Source organism: Heptranchias perlo, chromosome 1, assembly GCF_035084215.1.
Source record: "Heptranchias perlo isolate sHepPer1 chromosome 1, sHepPer1.hap1, whole genome shotgun sequence".
Lineage (NCBI taxonomy): Eukaryota > Metazoa > Chordata > Chondrichthyes > Hexanchiformes > Hexanchidae > Heptranchias > Heptranchias perlo.
The window spans coordinates 188,399,703-188,424,152 of record NC_090325.1 but is presented as its reverse complement, the minus strand read 5'-3'; the positions used below and the strand labels follow the sequence as shown (position 1 = coordinate 188,424,152).

Below are 24,450 nucleotides of genomic sequence, written 5' to 3'. Positions count from 1 at the left end.
GGGTTTTGAAGAATGAGAGGTGATCTCATTGAAACATACAAGAATTTGAGGAGACTTGACAGGGTAAATGCTGAGAGGTTGTTTCCCCTGGCTGGAGAGTCTCGAACTAGGGCACATAGTCACAGGATAAGGGGTCGGCCATTTAAGACTGAGATGAGGAGGAATTTCTTCATTCAGAGGGTTGTGAATCTTTAGAATTCTCAACCCCAGAGTCATTGAGTATATTCAAGGCTGTGATAGATAGATTTTGGAACTCTAGGGGAATCAAGGGATATGGGAATCAGGCGGGAAAGTGGAGTTGAGGTCGAAGATCAGCCATGAGCTTTTTGAATGGCGGAGCAGACTCGAGGGGCCCTATGGCCTACTCCTGCTCCTATTTCTTATGTTTCTTATATCCTTATATGCAGTGTCCAGTAATAAAGGCGTGTGGTGTCCCATTAATAAAGGCGTGCGGTGTCCCATTAATAAAGGCGTGCGGTGTCCCAGTAATAAAGGCGTGCGGTATCCCAGTAATAAAGGCGTGCGGTGTCCCAGTAATAAAGGCGTGCGGTGTCCCTGTAATAAAGGCGTGAGGTGTCTCAGTAATAAAGGCGTGCGGTGTCCCAGTAATAAAGGCGTGAGGTGTCTCAGTAATAAAGGCGTGAGGTGTCCCAATGCTCCATGCATTCTGGATGAAAGGGAAGAAATTTACTCGTGATTCTTTCATAGGATTCTACAGCATGGACAGAGGACATTCAGCCCATCGTACCTGTCTCACTTAGTCACATTCCCTGCCCTTTCCCCATACCCTTTTAAATTTACCTTTTTCAAATCTTTGTCCACTTGCCTTTTATGCTATCATGGATGTGGCATTCCATGTCCTAGCAATCTTCGTAGTTATAACATTTCTCCTAAACTGTCCCTTCGCTGTTCTGTGATCATAAATTTATGCCGTCTGCTTTTAAAATCACTGACCAGTGGAAATAGTTTTACCCAATTTACCTTATCAAAGTCTCTCATAACTTTGAACACCCCAATTAGATAGATCTCCTTTTAACTAGTGATTTTAGAATTATTCAATGTTCTATTTTTCATGATGAAACGCTGATGAAATCATTTGCCAGTGCAGTGAATAATCCAGTGAATCTGTCACTAAAGCTTCAAAACGGGTCAAGTGGCAGTGTGACTGCATAACAATGTTATGTAAACAGGATCATTGAAACAGTGGGAAATGAGAAGGAAAAAGATCTTTCACAAAGCAGTGATTTAAAGGTACAAGCACATGACATCTGTCGTAATCCAGGTCCAGCGTTTTTCAAGGGTTCAAGAATATTGTTGGAAACTTACCGCTATCCGTTGCCAATATCTAAATCTCATGAGGTCATTACTAACATCAAACAGGAGGACTTCATCGATGTAGAATTTGTTTAGTGGGATATAATGACGTGCCTTGATATTTGCCTAAGATGAAATGCATGAAAAACCGATCTTAACATCTGTGTTCAAAGCAAAAATACAGAAAGTTGTAGAAAATGATACGAGTGCTTTATTATTGCTGGCTTTTCTGATACTTACATTATATAATAGTTCTAGAACACCCAGGACATCCTTTAAAATGTTTTGCAATATGTCAGTGAAGGGAAGGTTTGTCGGGAGGAATTGTTGAAGCAAGGAAAAGAGTTCTGTCAACAGAATTACCACCGCAGTCTTAAACATCTGGACAAGATTGTTCAAATACGATGATTTCAAGGTTGACCAGCACTTTTCTAGTTATCAAAAAAAAACACAATGTTATCTCCCCTGCAATTAACTGCACTACCAGCAATAGAAACATAACAGAAGACATGAGCGTAGAAATGACTGTTGGCGATATTAATGGATATGAACGCCTTTGTATAACATTTCTATATCTGCTGTTTTAAAATAAGAGCACAGGCATGTGTTAAAATAACAGACAAAGGAATGTTATGCGGGAACAGCAACTTAATCACCAACCAATGAAATCCAAAGATGTTGCCAAATGTTTTTTGCTGATTTATTTGTACAAATCTCCATTCTGTGACGAACGCCTGTCTTTACAATCCACAATAACGAGAGTTCCATGCAGAACAGAACTTTGCCAGATTGGTGTGAGATCTGGCAGATTGCACTGCCCAATAAAACCTTAAAGGGAAAGGAAAACCAGGGAGGGGGAATACTTTCAAGATAAAGCGTAGAATTTTTAAAAAATGATCAGTGGATAACTTCAATTTAAACAAAGAAAGAACTTGCAATTATATAGCAGGTTTCACCACCTCAGGACATCCCAGAGTGCTTTACAGCCAATGAAGTATTTTTGAAGTATAGTCACTATAGAAGTAACAGAAAGAGCAGACAAGGGTAATGGAGTAGATGTAATATATTTGGATTTTCAAAAGGCTTTCAATAAGGTACGGCATTGTAGACTCATGACTAAGGTCAGAGCCTGTGGAGTCAGGGGACAGGTAGAGGAATGGATAGCAAGTTAGCTCCAAACAGAAAACAGAGAGTAGGGGTTAAGGGTGGCTACTCAGATTGGCAAAAGGTGGGAAGTGGTGTTCCACAGGGGTCAGTGCTGGGACCACTGTTGTTCATAATTTACATCAAGATTTGGACCTGGGAATCAGAAGTACAATTTCAAAATTTGCGGTCGACACGAAATCAGGGGGTGAAATTAATACAAAGGAAGAATGCGTTAAAATGCAAGAAGACAATAATAATCTTGCAGAATCGGCATCTAACTGGCAAATGAATTTCAATATAGATAAGTGTGGGGTGGTGCATTTTGGTAGGAAGAATAAGTTTGGATAATAAGAGTCTAAATGGGATAGAAGTGCAAAGGGATCTCGGGGTACAGATACACAAATCACTAAATGTAATGACGGAGGTTAATAAGGCCATAAAAAAGGCGAACCAAGCACTGGGGTTCATTTCTAGAGGGATAGAATTGAAAAGCAGAGAAGTTATGTTAAGTTTGTATAGAATCTTGGTTAGACCACACTTGGAGTACTATGCACTGTTCTGGTCTCCATATTATAAAAAAGATATAGAGGCACTGGAAAAGACGCAAAAAAGATTCACAAGGATGATACCAAAACTGAGAGGATATCCTTATAAGGAAAGACTAAGCAGGCTGGGGCTCTTTTCTCTAGAAAAGAGAAGGCTGAGCGGGGACCTGATTGAGGTCTTAAAGATAATGAAAGGGTTTGATAGGTTGACGTAGATAAAATGTTTCCACTTGTGGGGAGTCCAAAACCAGAGGTCATCAATATAAGATAGTCACTAATAAATCCAATGTGGAATTCAGGAGAAACTTCTTTACCCAAAGAGTGGTAAGAATGCGGAACGCGCTAGCACAAGGAGTAGTGGAGGCAAATAGCATAGATGCATTTAAGGGGAAGCTGGATAAGCACACAAGGGAGAAAGGAATAAAAGGATATGCTGATAAGGACAGATGTAGTAGGGAAAGAGGAGGCTCGAGTGGAGCATAAATGGTGGCATAGACCAGTTGACCTGTTTGTGCGCTGTGGACTCTATGTAACTGTTGTAATGTGGTATACGCAGCAGCCAATTTGCACACAGCAAGGTTCCACAAAAAACAATTAAATAAATGACCAGATCATTGGTATTAGATGTTGGTTGCGGGTTAAAAGTTGGCCAGGACACTGGGAGAACGCCCCTGATCTTCTTTGAATAGTGCCATGAGATCTTTTATGCCCACCTGAGAGGATAGACGGGGCTTCTGTTTAACTTTGTATCCGAAAAGACGGCACCACCGACAGTGCAGCACTCCTGCAGTACTGCGCTGAAGTGTCAGCCTAGATTACTGTTTCAAGTCTCTGGAATGGGGTTTGAACCCATGAACTTCTGACTCATGAGCCTTTGTTCCAGTTGTCATTTAATTTTTGCCCTAAGCTGTTGGATTTGCCAATGGGGGTCTTCTGAGCTGACGCTTTCAGAGCAAGAGGAGGCGCTACAGAGGGATGACATGCTGCCCAGTAGTTGCTCAGTGCCACCCCCCTGACACCTGCATCTGCAGAGAGAGGTAACGTACCTAACTTCAGCAAACGTTGTGTAGGCGGAGACTCCTCTTACCAAAGGCATTGCACCAGCAGGCCCCTGGTGGCATCAAAGTGAGATGTAAATCCCTGACTAACCATTCTACTAGGATGTTATTTGAGAATCACCACAATCGCAGTATGTCATTCTTTATGAATGGAAGATGGCATGCTGGGTGAACAGGAGCCAGTGTTGCCTGTTTGGCTGCACCTGCCAAGATGCCACCAACCATTACTATAGGCCTTGGAAAACCAACTTGGTGATGGACATGAGAATCTACCTTCTCAGGATCCAGGCCAAAAGACGGGCAGATGTCGAGCTGGGCCATCAGCTGCATGAACATCAACGGTTACCATGCATCATCGAGCTTGCACACGCACAGGGACAGTAGTGGTCAGTGGTGGTCAGTAGTGGTCAGCTGTAGCCTGAAACTTGGCTCCGCCTCCTTGCAGTCAGGCTGCAATGCTGCAATATGGGATGGTGCTCCAGAATGGAACAGAGGACAACCCTCCTCACAAGAACCTCAAGCAGCACCTCTTTGACTTGAACAGCCATCAAAGAAGAGGTCGGGTGCTGAGTTGCACCTCTATTGTCTGCATAGTCATGCCTGCAGCTGGGTGTCTCTTTCCCTTAATCGCTGGCCTCCCATTTCTTAATCCCCTATCCCATCAGCCTTGGTGTTGGCTATAGATGAGTAGACATACCTTTTAAGGCTCTGCAGAAGCTGTGAAATTTTGTCCTCCTCCTTACCCTTTCATTGTCCACGTCCCTTTAAATTTGACTTAACACACAATTTTCCTCTCCTACCAGTGGTGTCATCCCTAGACCTGTCTGAGTTTGCACCTGGAGTTGTGAATAATTATGCAAATTAATTTAGACTGGAGAATTGAGTGCTAGTTGCATTTGAGATTCAGGCGGGTCTTAAAGAAATGTGAACCAAATTAGAACTGACTTATAACCAAAGATAAAAATTGTCCCCACTGTTTCAGACAATTGCAGATTCCTATTTCACTTTAACAATCAAAATTGCAATATAGTACTGATACCCTTTCCTTTTCAGTATCTCCACACCTACTTCTATCTCTGTAACTGAATACGTGCACAAGAGCTACAATGTGCATTATTGTTCAGTCTCTTACCCAGAGTGCTTTTTGAAGTATTATCTAGCCTTGCAATGGCTCCCGCACAGATAATAACCAGTTCCCCATCCGTGTCCTTATCTTGTTGCATCACGGAGCACTCTGGCAGAATGACGTAAATCATCAATGCTTCTTTGTCACGACGCAATATCTTAAGATTTGGAATTAATTTTAACGCCAGGCTTGAAGTTATCTGTAAAACAAATCCATGACCTTTACTGAAAATGTGAACCAATATATAACTAGTTAATTCACCTTAATTCAATAAACAACCATCACAGAGTTCAAAAAGTGCAAGTGGGGCATCCTGAGAGGTGCGATATAAATACAAGTTCTCTCTTCCTATTACAGTGATACTGGGTGCTGAGTCTCCATCATTAAACATAGAATATTAGGTTGTTCCATCTAGCTTTAAAACTCCAACTTTAATCATTTCATTTAGTGTGAAAAATTAACAAACCTAAATGTTATACGATGGATAATGTAGATATGTATTTTACACACTGTAAGGATGTCCAGAACTCACGAGGTGAAAGCATGAATTATTTGAATATCCCAATGAAACAGTGCAAATATTTACCCTTTTGACAACCCAGTCCTTTGCGGTAAGTTTCCCAAATATTTCTCTGGCTGCTTCCACGTCAACGCTCAAAAGGTCATTCCCTGTTTTGAGCTGGTCTCCATCACTATAAGGCAAGCATCAAAACTCTTAATACACCAGTAACATAATACTTCACAAAACAAGTAAAGTTGCTGCATGAAATTAGTCCAAGTCCTTCATTTAAGCACATCTTTGATCCAAGTCCAAAACATTTTCTGTCTTACGGAACGACTGCTCGTAACACATGAATCAGCAGCCGAGACTTTCCCTTTGACGGTAAAAGTGAATCTGGTTTTTACCCAATCCACCATTCTTGTAATGAGCTGTATTTTATTTTGGTAAGGCTATTAGCTAACATTTTTATTTTCTCCTATCAAAACCAAGTTACAAAATCAATAGAAACTGGAAGATGATGTGTCAGTTTAGCTTGACCAACAACATGCTAATCAGGCATTTGGCCTTCAAAGCACACCTCAGTAGCCTTGTCAGCTGTGGCTCAGTTTGTAGCACTCTCACCTTTAAGTCAGAACGTTTTGGGTTCAAGTCCCACTTCAGAGACTTGAGCATAAAATCTACTCCCATGTAGTAGAGGGTGTGCTGTGCTGTCATTTGGATAAGACGTTAAACAGAAGTCCCGTCTACCCTCTCAGGTGGATGTAAAAGATCACATGGCACTATTTTGAAGAAGAGCAGGGGAGTTCTCCCTGGTGTCCAGAGAGATATTTATCCCTCAACCATCATCACTGAAACAGGTTATCTGGTCATTATCACATTGTGGGACCTTGCTGTGCACAAATTGGTTGCCACATTTCCTACATTACAACAGTGACTACACTTTAAAAGTTCTTCATTGCCTGTAAAGTGCTTTGGGACGTCCTGAGCTCATGAAAGGTGTTATATAAATGCAAGTTCTTTCTCTACTTTCTTCAAAGTCAGACCATAAAACGTCTGTTGCACTTCAGATTGATTTAATTGCTTAGCTTCTGTCCCACTCACCTTTTCCTCAGAAAACTCCCAGTGAGGCAGGACGAGGAGGAAAATATTAAACCAATTTCACTTTCACATGAAAGACAAAAATGTTGAGTCAGTAAGAGTATTGCTCATTTAAGACTGTGATATCTTTTAACAAATCTCTCTAACATAAGAAAACAAAATAATTCTTACATGAAAAACAATAGTGAGCTTGTGTAGATCGTTCAATGCCTTCTATTTATAACAAATCAGTGAAGGGCACATTTAATCAATCATTTTCTCACTAAGTACTTTCCTTCTCTAAAATATTTATTAGGCCTCCATTTTTAGAAAGCATTGTGTCCCTTCTTTGGCTTCTCACATCACCCAACTGAGAGACATCTGGATGTCACCACTGCTTAGTAACTGACTATTGCATGGCACAAGAGAGAGTCCTGGATTGGTTCACTCTCCAATGAGATGTTCTTCCTTCTTGGCAAAGTAGCTCCGAGATAGTAAACTTACCACATGGGGAATCACAGACAGAAAGGTGCATACCCAGTTGTCATGATCTGGAGTGCACTGCCTGAAAGGGTGGTGGAAGCAAATTCAATAGTAACTTTCAAAAGGGAATTGGATATATACTTGAAAAGGAAAAATGTGCAGGGCTATGGGGAAAGAGTGGGGGGAATGGGACTAATTGGATATGTCTTTCAAAGAGCCAGCACTGGCACGATGGGCCGAATGGTTCTATGATATTACTTCTCCGTGACACATATTGTTCTCCAACAAGCTGTGCCACTAGAGTGACCCATTGCTATGAATTCACGGAACATAGCAAATGTTTTCAGCTATGATGGGTGTGAAAACTTATCTTAAAAAATGCTTAGAACAGAAACCATAGAACTGATATAAACAGTACTGACTTTTCTGCATCATTTCTTTCTTTGCTGTAATCATCTGTGTTTATCCATTTATCGACAATGGTTTCATCCATCGTGAGGATCTGCTGCGCACTGTCTCTGTAGCGGAAGTCAGCTGCAGGCATTGGAAGCTGAAAAGCAAGTTGGGTAATTAAACAGTAAACCGGCAGGTTTGTAAAACAATTGCAGTTTAGCTCAACTGGTCACTAGTGTGACCTTCACGAATTAAAGATATATACTTAACAGCAAGCCATTGGCCATGCAACAAATCCCACAAAGGAGGCCCACAGTGCAAGAGATCCTGCTCACAGGAGTGATGAATTCGGTATCCAGTGGCGTACCATTGAGTATTCCATTTAAACCACAAATCATGCAAGAATCACAGTTTTGTGGAGAGACTGGAGAAGCTGGTTTGTTCTCCATAGAGCAGAGAAGGTTAAGAGGAGATTTGATAGAGGTGTTCAAAATCATGACTGGTTTTGGTAGAGTTGTTCTTCCTTATTGACAAAGTAATTCCCTTGGTGATATCACCGAGATAGTGAACTCACAATATGGGGAATCACAGACAGTTGTTATGATCTGGAATGCACTGCCTGACAGGATGGTGGAAGCAGATTCAACAGCAACATTCAAAAGGGAATTGCATAAATACTTGAAGGGAAAAAAATTGCAGGGCTATGGGGAAAGAACAGGGGAGTGGGACTAATTGGACAGCTCTTCCAAAGAGCTGGCACAGGCACGATGGGGCAAATGGCCTCCTTCTGAGCTGTATCATTCTATGATTCTAACACAAGAAAATTTACTTCAATTTTAATATGATATCAACTGGTATTTTGGCCTGGCATATTATAGGGGCAGTGAGCACTTTTGTACATTCAAGGCTACGAATTATAGTTAGTGATGTTATTCAATATATGTTTAATGCACTCATTAAATAATGGGGAGAGGAATTTGATGCCAACAGATTGAGCATCCACAAATTTATCACTAACAGTGATTTCTAGGGTCCTCCTGAGTAGGTTTTCCGTGTGAGGCATCCCAGTTGTGGGAATGGTGAGGAGTGGGCTTTGCACCTGGAGCACGGCTGTTCTTGCCAAAACTTCTGGAATTGGCTATTCTGGCATGGAATCTGACCACTATCGATAGCCCATACCGTGACATCCAAATGTCCACCTGCATTCCAGCATGTGCGTGAGTAAATGAACACGCATCATACAGCTAGGGTGGGTGGGAAGGATCTACTGGGAATAATAGGTGCAAAGCCCTATTAAGATTTAAGTATGCCATGGATTTTGGTTGTAAGTTGCAGCTTGAATGAGTGTCCTGCTGGAGTATGGACATGCATGAGTGGGGGTGGGATTTCTGGCACAGCTGCAGCACAGTAAAGGGCTGCAGCCGCTATTATAAGGCAAGTGGCTAAGCGTGAAGGACAAAAAAATATTTGGATGGGTAAAAAAAAATTGTCTAGCAAAAAGAAATAACTGGCAACAAAAAATAATGGAAGTCAAAAAGAATTGGAGGCAGTAAACTGATGTGGTGACCAAGGTCATTGCTGGGTACAGTACCTGGAAGACCTGGGAACAGATGTTGAAAAAGATGGCAGATTTAAGGAAGCTGCCAAAGTAAGGTTACCAAAGAGCATGATATATAGTAGGTAGATAGCCCAGGTATGCCATGATGTGTTATCAACCTGCTGCATATTTACTGCTGGCCAATGCAAGGCCAGTAATCAATCTTACAGCTCTTTTATTGCTTACCATGCATGCCCATATTCCAGCAGGGCACATATTTAAGCTGCAACTTACAACTAAAATCCATGGCAAACTTACATCTTAAAATTGCTTGACACATCAAATCATTCTCACTGAATCTAACTGCATGATGCATGTTCATTTACTCACACACATTTTACGTTCTCTTGAAACTTCCAAAATCTCAAACATACTTCTCTGCTTCCAGACAAGTTGGTTCTTAAGAACAGGGCACAGACCCACATGGGAGGAGAGCCTTGCGATTGCAAGCACTTGAGTGCCTTTGAAAAGACCAATCTGGATATCACTGGTGATGAGGGCGTAGAAGGAATGGCAGAGTGTGAAACTGGAGTCTCCTGCAAGCTCCTGGTTAGTACCACCCAGTTCTTTTATTCTTTCTTCCCCCTAATCCCTTACACACGGTCACACAGGCATGCAAACACACGCAGTATATCGCCATGTAAACATTGTTTGAAGGGACATCTTGCAGGCAGCTGGAGGATGCAGAGAACAAACCCGTACCTCACTTATGCTTTCCACTGTGGAAGCATTTAAAAGATGTAGTAGGATAGGGTAGGAAAGACACCGACCATACACTGTTCTACAGGGGATGCACCAGGTCAAGAGGCCCCAAACTCATGTACACTTACCAGATATGGGAGAAAAATTGATTGCACTTCATTTACAATTCTGTCTAGAGACTTTCTTTTTGATGGTGCAGAATAAGGTAGCAGCACAGCAAAGGATGGGTGTCCATGGTAGATGATGACAATGATGGTATGATTGTGTATATGTGGATGGGAAAGTTATTTGGAGGGGCAGCTCAGGCACTTAGCTGAAGGTCATAGTTTGGGGAATAAAACACAAGGTCATTTTGCATTGAAATCTAACAATGCAGACAGTTGGAGAGATTACCTGAGTCTGAATGAAATTGGCATTTGCTCCTGCGAAAATCTTGTGAACTTTGGCATTTTTTGACTCTGCAACAAACAGATATTTTGGTAGAACAATATTTGACTTGGTACTTTCTCAGTGTAGCAAAGTAAACCAGGAAGCACGTTTTTAGCTTGATCACACCAATAACCCAGATGGAAGCTGATATTTGTGCTACAATGAACATATGAGAGAAAAAAATGATCATCTACAATATATTACCTGTGTTACGTATGCTGCACACTCCTTATTTGGGCATCAATATTCTGTCGTGCCTCTAGATGGCGTCTTGATGGGCTCTTCCCATTATAAAGCTACCTGTCACACTGTTATGCCTGCAGCTGCATGCTTCTACCACTAGAAGAAGCTACACCAGCTCCAGGAGGTGCAGATCCCCATATCTATGCCTACAGGAGCACTAATACACTCTAGGAAATTTGCTGTGTCCTGAATCTGTGTGAGCAATGCCACAGGTGATCAGCCAATGATGATTAATTACAGAAACGTAAACAAAAAGCAGGAAAGGAGGGGGAGGTCCAAGGGAACACATGAAAATCTGGCTGGAAAAATCCTGCCAATTTAAAATCACTTCACCTTTAACGATGTAAATAGTATTCAGAAGGAAAAGGGTGAGTGTACTGGTGATGATTCCTCTCCGCAATAATGAGCTCTTGTCACTAATTTGCTTAAAGCAGCGTTTGCAGTAAAACTAAATGCAAAGTCTCGAATGAGTTGATGGGGTGCGATTACCTGGATGGACTCGGTTCCTTGTCGAATCGTTCTCCAACTTTCCACGGATTGCAAAGCCAAACGAAACGACGAGGTCGGAAGATGGGATGTAGGCGAGGGTGTGATAACTAAACAATAAAAGTCAGCAAATAAAATCAACCTACTTGTGTCACACAGACAGCAACCCTGCTTCCCAGCTTACATTTAGGAGGCAGGTTGAGATGTTAGTGAGATTATCTCACGCACTATAAAACCCAGCCAATAGATTTTAAGAATAACTAAACGTCATAATGATTTACATATTATTGACATGTATTTAAAGGACATATATCAAACATGAAGCTGTGATCTGTGATGGTATTTCAAAGAATCTCCTTAACTCTTTGTATTCATAACAGCGGAAAAACAGAAGCAACAACACACTCTCTGTTGTATTGGTATTGTTATGCGATGGGAGACCAATGGGGTGGGGTGGGAAAGATTACTCATATGAACTAATCCATTGGGATTCCTCCTTTTGCATCTGTGACTGTGCTGGTGAGAAAGTCAACAAGCAAAATTACTTGAGTAATTTTAATATATAAAACATCCCAAGGCACTTCATAGGAGTGTAATCAGGCAAAAATTGAAAACGAGCCAAAGAAGGCGATAGTAGAACAGATGAGGTAGGTTTTAAGAAGCGTTGTAAAGGAGAAGAGAGAAGTGGAGAGGTTTCGGGAGGGAGTTCTAGAGCTTACAGCCTAGATGGCTGAAGGCACAGCTGCCAATGGTGTGGCGAAGAGAGTGGAGTATGCACAAGAGGCCAGAGTTGGAGGAACGCAAATTTCTTGGAAGGTTTTATCGCTGGAGGAGGTTACAGAGACAGGGAGGGGTGAGGACATGGAGAGGTTTGAACATGAGGATGAGAATTTTAAAATCAAGGTGTTGGTGGACCAGGAGCCAATGTAGGACATCAAGCACAGGGGTGATGGGTGAACGGAACTTGGTGGAAGTTAGGATATGAGCAGCAGAGTTTTGGATGAGTTCAAGTTTATGGAGGGTGGATGATGGGAGGCCAGACAGGAGAACATTAGAATAGTCAAATCTGGAGATAACGAAAGCATGGATGAGATATCCATCTCTTGACTTTCTTTTCAGGTTTCCTAAAATAGCCGTACTTAAAATAAAACTAAAAAGAAGCCAATTTTATCTTTGAAAGAAGACAATGTCCTTGTGGTCAATGAGGTAGGAAACATTAGCATTACGAAACGGGACATTTTCCCATCATCACAAGCGCACAGTGACAGCATTTAGCACTTGGAGATCAATTACACTTGTAATGGGAAAGTGTCCTGTTCCCTAGAGCTCCCTCTGCTGGAACACAATGATATCTTTCAAAAAAGCACTCCCGTTGCTCAAGTCTATCATTATTGTCATCCTTGAGACCACTCTAAGTAGGATAGACAATTTAGTGCCAATTAGAGGTACTTTATGCCACGGGCTCACCCAATAAAAATTACCTAGAATTACATAGATTCTACACCACAGAAACAGGCCATTCAGCCCAACATGTCTATTCTGACATTTATACTCCACACAAGCCCCCTCCCACTCTGTTACCTCTTCCCACCCTGCCCCCATATCCCTTTATTCCCCATTCCCCCATGTATGCATCAAGCTTCCCTCAAATGCATCAATGCTATCTGCTTCAACCACTCCATGTGGCAGCGAGTTCCACACTCTCACCATTCTGTGTAAAGAAATTCCTCCTAAGTTCTTTATTTGACTCATAGAAACGGGCTAAACTGCCCAAAGCCATCTCACAGCAGGGACTGTCTCCCCTTCACACATGAACCTAGATCCCAGAGCTGGAAGCACAATAGTAAATCCAAGTTAACCAGTTTTTTAAACAGGTATTTTAAAATATGTTGTGTTGCACAGTATGATGATGAATGTGGTGTTCACCTCATCAGAGTGGGCTGGAATCAAACCCAGGGATCAGGAGGAGAACGGACTGACTGTGCTTCAAGCTCCGCTGTTACCCACCTGCCGCAGGCTATCTGGAAAACCTCGCCCAATGTTTGCTCCACTTTTTGAAAGGTGGTCACGTCGGTTGTCGTGCTCAGTCCCAGCTGGCCGGAGATTCCTTCTCCGCATGTCAGTACGCTTCCATCCTGTAACAAGGGGGCATAATCTTAAAATCAGAGCCAGGCCATTCAGGAGTGAAATCAGGAAGCACTTCTTCACACAAAGGCTAGTGGAAATCTGGAATTCTCTCCCCCCAAAAGACTGTGGATGCTGGGTCAATTCAAGCTCTCAGGACCGAGATATTTATCCCTCAGCCAACACCATCAAAAAGCTGCTCAGTTATCTCAGTGCTGTTTGTGGAACCTTGCTGTGCGCAAATTGGCTGCTGCATTTGCCCAAAAAAGGACCGCACTTTAAAAATTAAATTGTTGGCTGTGAAGTAGTTTGGGACAGCCTAAGGACGTGACAGGCACTATACAAATGCAAGGTTGTTCTTTTCTATTTCCATTCAGCCTTAAAAAATGTGTACCAGGCCCAATCTGTAAACACAGCAGTGCTCTTCCATGGAGATACATTACACCCTACAATAGGACCGCTCCTCTCACAAGGTATGGAAGGGACTTGACTCAAGGTTCTATGGTTACTGAGCTACACCGTCAACACCACAGCAACTGGACTTGAAGACATGTCACTGTAGCAACTGAATTTTTACGCTACATGTTAAACTGCCAACAACAATGCCTTGCATTTTTATATTGCGTTTAACGTAGAAAAACATCGCAAGATGCTTAAGGGAAATCAATGACAGTTCGGTGATAGAATTGTTCTTAAACTTTACACATCGAGCAAAATATACCTCATACTCCTTAATCAAGGCATCAAGGCTCAGGAGTCCGCACATTCCATCGTCCATTCAATGTATAATATAAACATTTTGGGGCTTATCAGGGCAGATATTATGAGCAAACAGCCAAAGGAACCTGGCAGGGATTTTCCTCCTGGTGGAGTGAGACGTCCGACTGCCCAATTGATCCAGGCACTGACCTCAGCAAATTTTCCGGGTCAGCCTCATTTAAATATTATCGGACACCTCGTGGCAGTGTTTCTGCCTGCATTTGGGAGCCCCCCCATGACTGTGGCGATGGAGGGGGGGATGGGGGTAATTTGGGAGTGGGAAACGGCTTCTGCTGCATGACTCCAAGAAGAAACCAGCCTCCCTAACTGTTGCCTTCTTTTGCCGCCACTCTCAAAAGGAAATGGCACCGTTAAGGGACAGTGTTGGAACAGCCCTCTCTTCAAAAAAAAAAGCTTCTGCTGTTGCCATTTGACTGTTCCTGTTGCCTAGTAACACGGGACACCTGTCAAATGCTGGCGTGAGTGGTGTCCAGTGTTACTGCAGCGATAATGGTGGAAAACGACACTTTTGTTTATCACTCCATCATCTCGTTTGAATGCATTCTCTCATATTTTGGTCGACTGCATCTGTGTCTGTCAGAAATCACACCAGAAGATATGTTGTTGGGTGGGAGGTGGGAGGGAGCAAAAATAGGCAGGGGTAAGAAAGAACTTGCATTTATAAAGCACCTTTCATGACCTCAAGGCATCCCAAAGGGCTTTACAGCCAATGAAGTGCTTTTGAAGTGCAGTCACTATTGTAATGTAGGATACGCGACAACCAGTTTGCGCACAGCAAGGTCCCACAAACAGCATTGAGATAATAACCAGATAATCTGTTTTAGTGACTTTGGTTGAGGAATAAATATTGGCCAGGCCACCGGGAGAACTCCCCTGCTCTTCTTCGAAATAGTTCCATAGGATCTTTTACATCCACCTGAGAGGGCAGACCTTGGTTTAACGTCTCATCCGAAAGAGGGCACCTCCAACAGTGCAGCACTCCCTCAAGTACGGCACTGGAGTGAGCCTAGATTATGTGCTTCAGTCTCTGGAGCGGGGCTTGAACCCATGACCTTCTGACTCAGAGGCGAGAGTGCTAACACTGAACCAAGACTGACCAATCTGGTGTAACGGGTCTCCGTGCCATTTTCCTCATCCACACAACCGGTACCAGCACTGGACTGTCGAAGGTACAGGAAAACCTTTGAGCTTCGCTCGGGTACGTTTCTGACAATTTTTACTTGCGTTTATGTAGCGCCGTCCACGACCTCAGGACGTCCTGAGGCACTTTATAGCCAATGAAGTACTTTTGAAATGTAGTCACTGTTGCAAAGACGGCACTTCTGACAGTACAACATTCTCTCAGTACCGGTCCGGCCCTAGGTTATGTGCTCAAGTCTGTGAAGTGGGGCTTAAACCCATGACCTTTTGACTCAGGGGTGAGAGTGCTACCAACTGAGCCACGGCTGACACCGTAATGTCAATTAGCGATAACTGCACCGATAACCCTTCTTGTACTCATCACCTAAAATAAATTAGTAGTCAATTTATAACTCCACTTCTAAAATTTCTAACTTGTCAGCTACTATTGAGAAGGCCCCACTAAGCGTATTGACTGAAAGCGTACCTTTGTTAGTACAGCAGTATGTTGACTCCCACAAGAGATGTAGGTGACATTGAGTCTCTTCAGTTCATTCACACGGCATGGATTGACTTTATCTGTGGAGATAACAACCTGCTTTAATAATGGAGATTTCTGCTTAGCATTTAGCATTTTTACCATCAGTAGATGGGAAACTTTTGGCACTCTCCTTCAATCCCAACATTAGTGCCGTACTCCCGAACAAACCAGCAGAAGAAGAAGGGAAGAAAGGAGGAAAGTTAAAGGGCTATATTTTCCTTTTGAGGTAAAGTTTTTTTTAACCCTTTTTTTAAATGCCACCAATCAAAATGGTCATAACCACTTGGGATAGTGGAGAGGGCAGAAAGCCAGTTAATTATCACACTTCTGAATCAGCCATCTTACCACTTAACTGGTGTAAATAGTGAATATTTCATTCATTAAGCTGTGAAGTTTGCAGTAGTGAGCAAAAGTTGGTGGCAATGGCTGTCCGTCAAATTCATAAAGGTGATAATAGATGGCACAGTAAAGAAAAGAAATAAGAGCTGATTTTCCTGGTTCCCTGCCCTGCCCAGGCACTATACAGGAGCAGCCCACTGCAGATCTCAACTCCCAGGATTTCCTGGATTTCCTGTACCTTGAAAGGGCCTAGCACCAATGGTAGCATCAGAAAATCAAGGGGCAGCTGTAAATGCCGCCACAGTGATTGGGACCTCCTGACTCCTGATGGAGATGGACAGCCAGAAGGTCCTGATTCAATCTCAAGATCTTGGGGTGGGGCCTAAAACCAAACATGAGGCCCACCTGCAAATATTCCATCCTGCCCTCAAAACCTTGCAGAGGTTCTGGTTGGTGGAGTTCAGGGGCAAGCCATCTTCTTTGAACACCCAGTACTGGGATGCCCATCAAGCGGTAGACCAGGGAAATGAGGTGGAAGGTCGGGATGTCCCTCACGCCTCATCTATGTGGCTCTGTCTGACCTACATTTTCTGCAGGCTCTGCCCCCTGCACCCAAGAAAGTCCCAGAAATCCAGGGCAAGGGATGGAGAGCTGGTGATCCGGGTGCCTGTCCTTCTTCTCTGACCTTTGCACCCGGGGATTTCTGTGAGTTCTGTGAATTCTGTAATTCTGCGAATTTTTTTCCCTGCTAATTTACTCCCGTGAGCAAGACTCAAAGTGGCAGCACTAATGGATGAAAAGTCTGTTCGATTTCTATTGATCCGCCTCATCTCTTTACTGGCATCCGATTAACATCTAGAAGAAAATGTGCTCCGATGTGTTCTTACCCTCTGTGTCCTTGAGTCCCAGTTGTCCGTGATTGTTTCTTCCCCAACTGAACACTGCCCCTGAGAGAGACAGGGCGAAGCTGTGTCTTCCCCCTGCAGCGATCTGTGCCACTGGGATCCCAGTCAGAGATATCACACATTGGGGACGTATCTGGGAGTTGAATCCTTCACCAAGTCCCAGTTGACCATAACTATTCTGTCCCCAGGAATAGATTGCACCATCTAAAGAGATTGGACAAATGTTTTACTTAGAATTCCAACAATAGGCATGACTCTGAAAATTATAATTTATAAATAATATTGTGTTACCTTTAGAAAGAGCCAGCGAGTGGTAACGGCCACATGTAACCTGCACTATCGGAACTCTGAATAGTTCCACTCTCCTGCAAATGAAAGGAAAATATTTTTCCAACTCTCCCATCAAAGTATGTGAAGGGTGTGTGACTGATTACATCATTACGGGACCAATGTTGGTGCCAAAATCTGTTTCATTTCTATTGCACAACTGTGGGGGGGGCGGGGAGGGTGCTTCCTGCTGCTACCATTCATGAAGGTTGGCTTTGAAAGGAATGGGACATTATGGTCACAGCACCAACAATCTCCATTGATGGTTTCAGTGCTTTACAAGATTTCTGCAATGTGAAAAAAGAGCATTAATGTGTTGTTATTCCAATTTTGACTGTTTAATAATACCAAGTCAAGGCTTGTTAATGGTTACCACCAATTGGTCCTGTTTTTTCCATTGGCACCTTTTACTTCCATAGGAATGTAGGAATTGCTAGGTGATAAAAGACCATCTAGTTCACCTTCTACCATCCTGGTAGTCTCATGGTACATCGATAATGGAGTTGTTGACTAATCATAGCAATCAATCTCTATCAATTAGTCTACAACAGACCCAGACATGAGGTGAGGAAAATCCCAGTGGTGGAGAGATTTGGGAACCATAGGTCCAAAGTCACCTGTTCTTCCCAAGCACGTTCCACTTACCATATGTCATATCTCATATTATTCATCTACTGTATCCCAAAATGTTATTTTATGAAAGAAATCTATCTAATTTTGCAATGGAATGAATCAATACTAACAGCTTCCACCATCTCCCTGGGGAACCTGTTCCACAGATTAACCACTCGTTCACTGAAATATTGTTTCCGCAGATTAGTTTTGAATTTACCCCACTTCAAGCACAGGCCATATCCTCCGGTTCTACTGTTCAGGACAAGGTGAAAGTTCAAACCTGATCTGAAAATTATTGTGTCTCTTGGACAGGTAAAGATCCTGTGAGCATTACAGATTCCCCACAGGAGACAGAGCTGGAACGTAAGCTTCATTGCACATCACAATCACCGACATCAAATCCCCTCTGGGCTGTACGGTCGGACTAAAAAGCAACTTGTTGTCTGTGATGGAGAGATAATGGGAGCAAACGCTCAGGCTGGTCAGAGAAGCACTTAACCCAACCTGTGCCTGCTCCTGAGGGATAATCCGCAGGACCAGTCCTCAGTCAGCACCACCCTGCCTGTGGCAGGCAAAATAACCACAGCTCTCAATTCCTATGCCACGGGTAGCTTCCAGGCCTCTCAGGATTGACCCTGTGTTTAGTCCTTGGATGCTTTAAATAGCTGACTGCCCACCAGTACATCAGCTCTGGCACAGAACAGCACGTGCAGTCCCAAAAGCCAGCAGGGATCCAACCAACTTGCACAGTTCTCTAGGGTTCAGGGGAATGTCTATTGCACCCTTGTTGCTTTCAGACACTGTGACCATAGTGTATATAAATCAAAAGGACCTTTGCCTCCTTAATCTTCAGAGAATAGAGCTAATTGTCTGATCAGGATTAGCCATGGCTGAGCGGTAGCACTCTCGCCTCTGCCTCGTTCTTACATATCCATCTAGGTATCTGTCTATCTATCTGTCTATCTGTCTATCTATCTGTCCATCCGTCTATCTGTCTGTCTATCTACACCTACATTACAACAGTGACTACACTTCAAAAGTACTTCTTTAGCTATAATGTGCTCTGGGATGTCCTGAGGTGATGAAGGTGCTATAGAAATGCAAGTGCTTTCTTTCTTTCTTTTCCTGGCAGAAAAGGTCAGCTCGCTGGGAGCACTGACCCAGAACTCATGGGCCCGCACTCACTGATTTTCTGTCCGTTAATTTAAGTTGCTGACCAGTGCTCCCTCCAAGTGCCACTTCTGACCAGGAGCATGCAACTGGAGAACAAGCCCTAGTATGCCATCCTGGACATAGGTCGATGCCTGTTTCCCTAGGAGTACCTATGATTCATACGTCCAGGAGCAATCCGATGTTATCAAGCTTTTCCAAGAGGAAGAGTGACTGGCCACTGAGGGATAAGGGAATTATACCGCATCGCTGGTAATGTGAGCATTACTATTTATTACTAGAGTGTGTCCAAATAAATGCTCAAATTGGTGTAGTAATAACTAGCTGCGTTTATTTCCAGAATCAAAGAATAACAAAAGTAATACAAGAGAGACCTTGGAATGTAATTGCTACAATGTGCTTACTCCTATCAGTAGGCCATCTAGTTAACAACATACATTACTTAACAGGTAATGGACTCATTTCTTCATACCTTGGATGTGAAACGATGCTCTGGCATTCCCCAAGGCCCAGCTGTCCGTAAGTTCCAGCTCCCCAGCTAAACACAGATCCATTTTCACAAACAGCCAAGGTATGGTGCTTGCCGCAGGCCACACGGACAACCTTCACCGTATTTAGAGCCATTATCTGATCTGTAAAACGAACAGCAGATGTATGTATTATTCACTATGAAAATTATTCTGACCAAGGAATGGCAAATAAAAAAATGTAAACACATGGAAAAGAGGTTTATTACTCGATCCTCTGATACCATTTCACTTGATTCCAGAATTACTGGCAATGGTACAGTTACAAATTTCAAACATGTCTGTGGTCCTCTCAGGTGTCTGGGCACTAGTTCAAAGGTATGTTTATTCTCCAGAAAATGAGTTGAAACGTTTCACTCCTTATCCTGCATACTTTCACATTGGGCCATATCTGTAGCTGACTTTCATTGGGGAAGGAGATTTGAGAGTGCTGACATTGTATTCAATGGCCCTGGATTAAAAATGAAGCACATTGATCCAGATAATATGTCACTTTGTCTTATTAGATTCTTCACTGTATCCTATACCTTTTCCAGTTTAAAGATAGAATATTTTCATGATAATTTCTTATAAGACATTTTACTGTATTGCGTAATAATAGAAAGGGAGATGTTGTGATGTCACTGAGTAGTTGGCCGTATCTGCCTCTACACCATCATTATTTGTTGTTGTTTTGACAAGAGCGGCACAGTCAGTGGTGTAGCCTGCCTCAGCACCAGTGAATTGTTCCACAAGGCAGTGCGGCTGCTCATCCATTATTCTTCACTCACTGACTGGCCAAGTTCCCAATCTCAGATGCGTCGCTGTGGAGAACTTCCAATCAGAAGCCAATTGCATCTCCGCAGGGCAAAGGGGCGAAATCAGGGAACCAATCACACTGGAACACTAAGTCGATATTCCAATGGTTTGTTTTAGAGCAGAACAGGCCTCAGAGCAATCAATCCCTACCCCTACCCTGCCCCACCCAACCAGGAACAGCCCAGTTTTGAAGTCTCACAAGAGAGATTCAGGAGAAGAATGTCTTTAAACCCATTTTTAAAAAAAAATTCAATCTTAAAGACCAAGGTCCATCTAGTTGGCCTTCTACCACATGATACAATGATAATGAAGCTGTTGCCTAATCATAGCAATGTCTTTCAATTAATTTACAACAGACCCAGATATGAGGGGAGGAAAACTCCCAGTGGTGGAGAGCTTTGGAAACCATAGGTCCAAAGTCACCTCTTCTGCCCAAGCATGCTACACGTACCACGTCATGTCCCTCATTGCCTGTGATAATAACACGCCCACCCATATTTTTACAGCCCTCAGTAAATAAGAAGGGAGGAAAGTGTAGGACTGGAAATGACCCCATGGACTAACTGGTCGGTCCCAAAAACGAATACCCCCTCAATCACCCACACCCTCAAATATCTATCCAATACTCCCTTAAATATTTCCATATTATCTGCTATAATTGCCTTTCTGGGCAGTCTGATTCACACATTCATCACACTCTGTGTGTAGTAGCTAAATCTACATAAAGTAATAGTTAAATAAATGGATAACTTTTCCACAAATTGTTGATTTTTCCCTGTATGTCCCTATAGTATATCATATTAGTGGTACTGCTGTTCATTTTTTACGCAGTGGGATCCTTTCTGTAAGTGTGTACATCATGTGCTTTCATATTTTTGAAATACACCAAGTTCCATGCATGAGCAGACTAAATAGCAATGGGGGACTAGCACTGGCTGAAGTCTAAATTCATTAACTATCAAAGCGAGGAGAGTTTGAAATTCAATAATTAATAAATTAAAGCAGAGGCTCTTTCCAATGGGGAGGGGGAGAGACAGAGACGGTCCCGCGCGTAGAATGACAACATCTGCACTGATGCTGTCAACATTTCCTACTGAAAATAAATGACACCCTGAATGTTTTTTTTTTGCACTGTAAATATTTCAGTGTCAACGTTGTAAATCGAAACTGCGACAGAAGAAAAGTATTGCTGGAGAAAACGAAACTGTAGAGTTAGGAACAGAAAGTCTCCCAGTCACTGGGGGCGCAGAGATATGGGACCAGATGTAACGGGCATGGGATAGGAGGGGAAGGGGTCCCTGTATGTAAAATTAAACCAGAATGATTTCATTACATTGTCACTGCTTTATAATGAGAGTTTGATCAAAATAATCGTTACGTTTACACACAAGATAGGAATAACTGTAAACAAGTGTCTACTTAGGATTGAAACTATCTTAAAGCGCCTGGCGTGTACTGATCGTGCACAGTCTAATGGAGAGTAATGTGAAGGGGATCTCACTCCACTGCGCGACCCCCTCCTCCCAGCTCAGTTTGATTCCTTACCGAAGCGAGACTTGCTGTTCCTCCTCCCAAGTTGTCCGTTCTTGTTATCGCCGCAAGAAAACACGGTGCCATCGGCCAGGAGAAACACCGAGTGCTTTTCCCCACAACAAACTTCTTTCACCGTCCGGCCCCGTAAATGTTTGATTTCCTGCGGCTCTGAAATGACTTGGTGTCTTTCCTTGTTCAACAGTCCCACCTGGGAAGACACGCCGTCTCCCCAGCAAAACATCATCTTCTCTACTGCAACCTGTTATCCTCAGCGAGTTTTTGCACTGACTCTCTCTCTCTCTCTGCCTCAGGAGCTGTCTGACTGGCGACTGACTAACAGCGATTGAATCAGTCAGTCTCATTAGCAAAGCCGCAAGGTAGAATATAGTTCAGACCAATCCACGACCCAGCAACTCTGATGCATCCTTTCATACTCTATTCATAAATTATTCCCCAGTGCCTCTAGAGTGGCAACAATTTGTTTGGGAAGCCAATCTCACAGAGATCACAGTAAGGGTTTCGTTAAAAAAAAGGAAAGACTTGCATTTACATATCGCCTTTCACGACCTCAGGACGTCCCAAAGCGTTTATCACCAATGAGATACTTTTGAAGTGTGGGCACTGTGTAATGTACGGAAACGCAGGTAATATGATAATGACCAGATAATCTGTTTTTAGTGATGTCCATTGAGGGATAAATATTAGCTCCGACACCTGGAGAACTCCCCTGCTGTTCTTCCAATAGTGCCCTGGGATCTTTTACACCCTCTTAAGATGGCTAACGGGGCTTCAGTTTAACGTCTCATCCAAAAGATGGCACCTTCGACAGTGCAGCACTCCCTCAGTACTGCATTGAAGAGTCAGCCCAGATTTTGTGCTCAAGTCTTTGGAGTAGGACTTGAACCTATAACCAGAGTGCTACCACGGCTGATACTGTAGGTCCTCAGAGGATCTCAGTGTTCACAGACCAAAGAAGGGGGTGCAAAATCAGTAAGGTTCCCTGTTGCTGATCATTGTCCACTGACCCCCACTGGAAAGTGAGTGGGGCCAATTTTCACTTGCGTAAGTGGTGAAAAACTGGAGATAGCAGAATCCACCCCCCCCCCCAATACATGTCTTTCCATAAATAAAAAGGACAATTGGGTCGGGTGTATAATGGGCAGCCGACTGCTCAATTCATGGGGTACCTTTTGTTACCTCCGGACTCGACTATTCTCGAGGTCTGTGAAACAGTTTGTTAACACAAGAAACATAACAAATAGGAGCAGGAGTAGGCATAAGTCCCCCCGAGCCTGCTCTGCCCTTCAATAAAATCATGGCTGATCTTTGACCACAACTCCTCTTTCCTGCCGGATTCCCATATGCCTTTATTCCCTTAGAGTCCAAATATCCATCGATCTCAGTCTTGAGTATACTCAACGACTGAGCATCCACAGCCCTCTGGGGTAGAGAATTCCAAATACTCACAACCCTCTGAGTGAAGAAATTCCTCCTCATAAGGTAGCAAATGTTAGAAATTCCTCCTCATAAGGTAGCAAATGTTAGAAATTCCTCCTCAGAAGGTAGCAAATGTTACCCCGCTATTCAAGAAGGGAGGGAGATAGAAAACAGGGAACTACAGGCCAGTTAGCCTGACATCGGTCGTTGGGAAAATGCTGGAATCCATTATTAAGGAAGTGGTAACAGGGCACTTAGAAAATCATAATATGATTATGCAGAGTCAACTTGGCTTTATGAAAGGGAAATCGTGTTTGACAAATTTATTAGAGTTTTTTGAGGATGGAACCAATAGGGTAGATAAAGGGGAACCAGTGGATGTAGTATATTTGGATTTTCAAAAAGCATTTGATAAGGTGCCACATAAAAGGTTGTTACACAAGGTAAGGGCTCATGGGGTGGGGGTAATATATTAGCATGGATAGAGGTTTGGTTAAAGGACAGAAAACAGAGAGTAGGGATAAACAGGTCATTCTCAGTTTGGCAGGCTGTGACTAGTGGGGTGCTGCAAGGATCAGTGCTTGGGCCTCAGCTATTTACAATCCACATTAATGACTTAGATGAAGGGACCAAGTGTAATGTATCCAAGTTTGCTGACAATACAAAGCTAGGTGGCAAAGCAAGCTGTGAGGAGGACACAAAGAGTCTGCAAAGGGATATAAACAGATTAAGTGAGTGGGCAAGAAGATGGCAGACGGAGCATAATATGGGGAAATGTGAAGTTATTCACTTTGGTAGGAAGAATAGAAAAACAGAATATTGTTTAAATGTTGGTGTTCAGAGAGAATTGGGTGTCCTTGTACAAGAAACATGAAACATTAGTATGCAGGTACAGCAGGCAATTAGGAAAGCAAATGGCATGTTGGCCTTTATTGCAAGGGGGTTGGAGTACAAGAGTAAGGAAGTCTTACTACAGTTGTACAGGGCTTTAGTGAGACCTCATCTGGAGTACTTCATACAGTTTTGGTCTCCTTATCTAAGGAAGGATATACTTGTCTTGGAGGTGGTGCAACGAAGGTTCACTAGATTAATTCCTGGGGTGAGAGGGTTGTCCTATGAAGAACGGTTGAGTAG

General features: G+C 43.0%; 1 protein-coding gene and 1 long non-coding RNA gene across 2 annotated transcripts in view; one reads left to right on the top strand and one right to left on the bottom strand.

The window, feature by feature from the left end:
• The window catches only part of LOC137329995 (uncharacterized), a 38,727-nt gene extending 28,944 nt beyond the window's left edge, over positions 1–9,783 (top strand). The window contains exon 3 of the long non-coding RNA XR_010964995.1: positions 9,630–9,783. This is a non-coding gene — a long non-coding RNA (uncharacterized lncRNA). The remainder of the gene's footprint in view (positions 1–9,629) is intronic.
• LOC137329953 (probable E3 ubiquitin-protein ligase HERC4) overlaps positions 1–22,351 on the bottom strand; it is a 41,150-nt gene extending 18,799 nt beyond the window's left edge. Inside the window, exons 1-14 of the mRNA XM_067994456.1 lie at positions 21,892–22,351; positions 19,494–19,653; positions 17,201–17,274; positions 16,892–17,113; positions 15,612–15,703; positions 13,109–13,236; positions 11,105–11,211; positions 10,337–10,401; positions 7,674–7,801; positions 6,793–6,852; positions 5,776–5,881; positions 5,196–5,388; positions 1,555–1,745; positions 1,327–1,440 (exon numbers count right to left, since the gene is read on the bottom strand). Coding sequence (XP_067850557.1) covers positions 1,327–1,440; positions 1,555–1,745; positions 5,196–5,388; positions 5,776–5,881; positions 6,793–6,852; positions 7,674–7,801; positions 10,337–10,401; positions 11,105–11,211; positions 13,109–13,236; positions 15,612–15,703; positions 16,892–17,113; positions 17,201–17,274; positions 19,494–19,653; positions 21,892–22,123 — 1,872 coding nt within the window. The 5' untranslated portion in view covers positions 22,124–22,351. The remainder of the gene's footprint in view (positions 1–1,326; positions 1,441–1,554; positions 1,746–5,195; positions 5,389–5,775; positions 5,882–6,792; positions 6,853–7,673; positions 7,802–10,336; positions 10,402–11,104; positions 11,212–13,108; positions 13,237–15,611; positions 15,704–16,891; positions 17,114–17,200; positions 17,275–19,493; positions 19,654–21,891) is intronic.
• Between the last annotated feature and the right edge of the window lie 2,099 nt (positions 22,352–24,450).